The sequence below is a fragment of the Strongylocentrotus purpuratus genome, unplaced genomic scaffold (assembly GCF_000002235.5).
Source record: "Strongylocentrotus purpuratus isolate Spur 01 unplaced genomic scaffold, Spur_5.0 spur5_scaffold_20, whole genome shotgun sequence".
NCBI classification, from domain to species: domain Eukaryota; kingdom Metazoa; phylum Echinodermata; class Echinoidea; order Camarodonta; family Strongylocentrotidae; genus Strongylocentrotus; species Strongylocentrotus purpuratus.
The window spans coordinates 51450877-51456594 of NW_022145606.1; the positions used below are offsets into that span (position 1 = coordinate 51450877).

Genomic DNA, 5718 nt, shown 5'->3' on the forward strand with positions numbered 1-5718 from the left:
CTGCATAACTTCAGCTCATAACATTACATCTCCCTTTCTTCAAAATAAACAATACAAGTTTTTACTCTAAACAGTTAAAAACTTTTCATCCTCTCATCCCGTCCATCTTTGCTTCTTGTTTTACTTACAAGTACATATTAGCACTTGACAAATGTCTTGAACATAAACTCTGTTCAATCTTTTCCCTTCTCCCCATTTAAACAAATTTAAAAAAAACTAGAATCCTCAAAAGAGTGAGGATGATACTTATCAACTGGTTTTACACATCCAGTATACAAGTTGTAAAACAAAAATAATGGCACTTTCACTTGGAAAGGGTTACCTTAATCATCAGCATAATACAGTTATTAATACTGCTTTTCTCATTATTCTTAAACTATATCATTTTCTAACGACTGGTTTGTCACATTGTATACCAAACTGTATAAATCAATGAAAATCCTTTAGCATTCATGAAGATTAAAACAAATAAAGTTACTTCTTTTTAGTATACAGTCCACAGTTAATCCATGCAAACTTTGGTATTTTCGTACGTTTGTAAATTGTACTGTAATACCACTTTCAAATCATGTCAATGTGAACATATTTGCATAATTAAGATTTACCTTAATACATTTGATGCATTTATCTCTTTTCCTGTGTGAGTTTACACAAAAATAGACAACAGTTTTCAATCTTTTTAGTTGTATGAAAACAATGTAACAATATATCGTACTGAAATAAATAGCAAAAAAAAAACAACAACATATATAGATATATAATTTCTTCGCGACTAAGAAGGGAGAGGTTCCAGAACTTCACCTTCGATCACAGGTCTTTACCACCCGTGTCCCTACATTGATGTGATCCAATGTTGAACTTGGTTGGTAACTGAATGTCAACTGAGTCATTATTGTCTGAAGAAATTGAGTTCAGCCTGAATTTGCGCTTCTTCATCAGTTACATCTCAAAATCATCATACTTTTTAGGACGTTGAGTGTTTCGCGATGAACGTTGTCTTCGAGGTGGAGTCTCCTCCCGTCCTGGGCTTCGAGGTGGAGCCTCCTCCCGTCCTGGGCTACTTCGAGTCTCGGGGAATGCACGATGTGGAGTGCTCAACTGCTCATCGTGGTCAGTGGATGAGGCACCTTCATCACCTGGACCGTTGCTATCATCACCCCTGGGAACCTCAGTTGTAGACTGGTCGGTATGGTCAGGTCTTATGTGCTGCCTGTTTCTTCGTAGGTAACTTCCCTCAGGGCTCTGGAGAATGTAGGAGCGCTGTCCCTCGGCCCTGGTATCTACTGTCGCAGGACACCACCGTCTGGACACTGGGTCACGATATCTTACATCTTGCCCAAGGTAAAGCTCTGGCAAGTCAGCTCTTCTGGCATGTTTGTCAAAATAGAATTTTTGACTATTCTGTCTTTCCTGCAGCTGATTGTAGATGTCATCAGCATCTGGCTGTGTTCTCTGCAACTTGGCTGGGAGTGTAGTTCTCAACTGGCGATTCATGAGAACTTCAGCTGGACTTGGTAGCTTCTCTGATATGGGAGTTGTACGCCAAAGAAGTAGTGCTAGCTGAATGTCTGAAGTCTTCTTCATGATACCCTTGATGGTTCTGATTTGTCTCTCTACAAATCCGTTGCCTTGTGGTCGTCTGGGGGACGATGTAGCATGTTCAAAACCCCATGATTCTGCAAACGACTTGAACTGGTAACTGGCATACTGGGGTCCATTGTCGCTCACCACCTTTGCTGGTATGCCATGCTCTGCAAACACTTGTTGCATCATAGTGATTACAGCACTGCTTGTTGCTTGGTCTGGTAACTGGCGAACCACTGGGTACTTGCTGTAGTAGTCCACCACAATTAACCATTGTTTGCCTTTGAGTTCGAACATGTCTGTTGCCACCGTGCTCCAGGGCATCGTGGGAATGTCGTGTGGCTGGAGTGGTTCTGGCGTTTGCGCTGGTTGATGTTCCTGGCATCTCACACATGACTGCACCACTCTGTCAATGTCTTTGTTCATGTTACTCCAGAAAACCTTTCCTCTGGCCAGCAACTTAGTTTTTTGTTGGCCTAGGTGACTGGTATGGAGTTTTTCCAAGATGTCTGGTTGCATCTGCTTGGGAATGACCACTCTGCTTCCCTTGAGAATTATACCGTCGCTTACTGTTAACTCATCTCGGTAACTCCAGAACTCTCTCAACTCTGGTTGCACTCGCTTCACCGTACCAGGCCAGCCCGTCACAATAACTTCCATCAGTGCACTTAGGACTTTGTCTTGTCTTGTAGTGTGTTTCAGTTCATCTACTTTCCTCGACGAGAACTGCACCAGATCTACTCTCAGATCAAGTTCAACTGTTTCATTGTTGTGAGTGCTTGGTAATCGTGAGAGACTGTCTGCGAGCAGGTTGTCTAGTCCTGGACGGTGTGTGATCTGGAAGTTGTATCCCTGTAGTCGAATCAACATCCTTTGTAGCCTTGGAGGGGCTGCTGTGAGAGGTTTGTCCATAATCATCAGAAGTGGCTTATGGTCTGTGATCACATGGAATAGCCTTCCATAGAGATATGTGTGAAAACGTTCTACTCCGAACACAATAGCAAGCAGCTCTCGTTCAATACATGAATAGCGTGTTTCAGTTGAAGATAGGGCTTTGCTTGCGTAAGCTACTGGGCGGAGTCTACCTTCCTGGTCATGCTGTAGGAGTGCAACTCCTAACCCTTGAAGACTTGCATCACACTGCAAATACACTGGGGATGTTGTGTCGAAGAACTGGAGTAGTGACTTCTCTGAAACTTCTTGCTTGAGTTTCTCCATGGCTGCTTGATGATGTGGTTCCCAGATGAAATCAGCCTCTTTCTTAAGGAGATCTCTCAGAACTGCAGTCTTTGTGCTGAAATCTGGGATGAAGTGAGACAGGTAAGTAATGAAACCTAGGAAATGCTGCAACTCAGCCTTGGTGCTCGGAGTCGGCATTCCTGCGAGGTCAGCTACCTTCTGGGGATCTGGCTGGATACCATCCTTTGAGTATCGATTACCAAAGAAGTTGATACTCGTTTGCCTGATATGGCACTTGTTTGAGTTCAGTGTGAGGCCTCTCTTTGCTGCTACTTGCATGAAGTTGAGAAGGTTGCGGTCATGCTCTTCTACTGTACGCCCAAAGATTACGATATCATCTGCTATGCATTCTGCCCCTGTACAGCCTTCTAGAACTCTGTCCATCTCCAACTGGAAAATGTCCTGACTTACACTGAGTCCAAATGGTAGGCGACAGAAGACATATCTTCCAAAAGGTGTCTGGAATGTGGTAAGTCTTTGGCTGGCCTCATCTAACTTGACTGACCAGTAGCCGCACTTTGCATCTAACTTGGAGAAGTGCTGCATGTTGTGAAACTTGTGATTCAACTCCTCCAAGGTCTGCTGTTTGTAGTGAGGTCTGATAAGTGCCTTGTTCAATCTGCGAGGGTCTAAGCAAATGCGAATGCTTCCATCCTTCTTGGTGACATATGTGATTGAGTTCACCCATTCGGTTGGTTCGATGATTTGCTTGATGACACCCTGGCTTTCCATACTGTCCAGTTCTGCCTTGACTTTGTCTTTCAAGGCAATAGGCATTTTTCTAGGAGCGTCAACATGACTTGGAACGTTGGGGTCAACTGTCAAGTGATGTGTGGTACGAAATTCTCCAATCCTATCGAACTGCTGTGGAAAGAGTTGTACTAGAGCCTGGACACCACTGACTTGTGCTTCAATGTTCAAAGAGCAATGGAGAGTAACAAGTCCAAACTCTACAGATGACTGGAGACCAAGTATCACTGGGCCGTTGGACTGAACCACGTAGAAGAAGGTATCAGTCCATGCTGTGTCTCCATACTTGCAGGGAATAACAACTGTCCCATACTGACCAATCAGCGTTTCATTGTAAGCTGAAAGGATTGTGCCTGCATCTGGTAGATTTCGTGGAAAACCTTGACGATCAAGCTGCTCTGGATACATGTTTCTGAAAGTTCGAAGTGGCAGTGTATTCGCTTCTGCTCCTGTATCCACTTTTACTTTCAGGTCATGGACACCTGGTTTGTCTTTCAATTTGATGTCCAAGTGTGCAATAGCTTCATTCCTCTTCACCGAGTCGATGACAATCGTGTCAAAATGAAACCTGTCAAATCGTTGTGGTAACGTACCCAGTTCACTGTCAGATTCGGTGTGTTCCTCTCGCACGTTATCCACCTGTTTGGAACGTCGTGATGGGTGTTGGCGTTCCTCTACTCCCCTCTTCCTCCGGGAAGAAGCATAAGACTTATGATATTTTTGTGGTTGTTTGAGCTTGGTTGATAAGCACAATTGAGCATAATGTCCTTGCTTATTGCACCAGAAACATGTAACACTCGCTGCTGGACAATACTCCTTGCCGAATCTATGTTGTCTCCCACAGTTCTTACATAAACTCTTAGGTTGTTTCTGCTGTTGCACTGCATCTATGCTCTGTGTTGGATGATACAGAGACTGGAGGGTTTGGACATGTGACTTTGATGCTTCATACGTCCTCCCTAGCTGTAGAGCACCCTGTAGTGTAAAGTCCTTCTTTGTAGTAAGTAGGTCTTTCCGGAAATCTGCGATGGGTGTGCTGGCAATAATCTGTTCAAGGATTCTCTCATCCAACTCCTTGTGATCAAATTCGCATTTACGAGCTATCTGTCGACATCTGTTTATGAAATCATCCAACTTTTCATCTGGCCTCTGCATTGTTCTTGACAACTTCAGCCGACATACTCGAAAATTGTCTTGAGGTTCTAGTTGCTCCTCAAAACGGTCTAGGATGATCTTTGCTGTCTGTTCAGACTCTGATAATGTCCAACAATTGTATCGCTGAAGCCCCTCTTCACCCGCAGCAAGTAGAATGATAGGTACTTCATCCTCTTTAGGTGTGTGCTTAGCCAAAAAGTATAGGCTCAATCTCTGTCTGAACATACGAAAAGCTTCAGCAAGGTTTGGTGCACCCCAATCCATTCGTGGAATATGATCAGCCATGTTAATGTTACTTCAATGCTGTGCTTCAGAATAAGGAACAAAATGCTGGAATGTGTCGCCACTAACCCTCAGGCATCAAACAAACTAACTGTTCATGGAATAATGGTGTCTACAAAGTCCTGTGTGTCTCTCCTGAACAAGGAAAAATCCAAAATGGCTGCTGCTGTGTTGCAAAATCCAAGATGGCTGCTGCTGTGTAGCACATGGTACTGTACTGGTAGTCTGGCACAAAAAACTGGCACGTTGAAGACTTGCACTCACCGCTTGCCACCATGTCAAAAATAGTGGGTTTGTTATGTAGACTTCTTGGTTAGTACTTTACTAAATGTAGCTGGGTCAAGAAAGTAATAAAGCTCCACATATCTTTGCTTGAGGTTCAGGAGTTTATTGGTGTAACTAAAACATGATGCTTATGCTGTGCATGCTAGTGGTCAAGTGCAACTTACCACTCTCACATGTCCAGTACATAAGGCAGTGTATGAGGGTTGAATGTGTGCATGGTTAATTACTCATTAAATACATCACACACTCTGTGTGCCAAGAGTACTGTGTTGAAGAGTGCTTTCTGCATGGTTGCTTCTGAATGAATGTGCATGGCTGTTTAACAATGAGCACATACAGGTGTAAGTTATATTCAAATTAGGAGTGCTGCATAACTTCAGCTCTGCCACCATGTCAAAAATAGTGGGTTTGTTATGTAGACTT

The 5718-nt window shown here is 43.5% G+C and overlaps 1 protein-coding gene across 1 annotated transcript; it reads right to left on the reverse strand.

Moving 5' to 3' along the window:
* Nucleotides 1-939: 939 nt before the first annotated feature.
* On the reverse strand, nucleotides 940-5013 carry LOC115927781 (uncharacterized protein K02A2.6-like). The gene has a single exon (XM_030994055.1). The coding sequence runs from the start codon at nucleotides 5011-5013 to the stop codon at nucleotides 940-942; it is 4074 nt and encodes a 1357-aa protein (XP_030849915.1).
* Nucleotides 5014-5718: the final 705 nt, after the last annotated feature.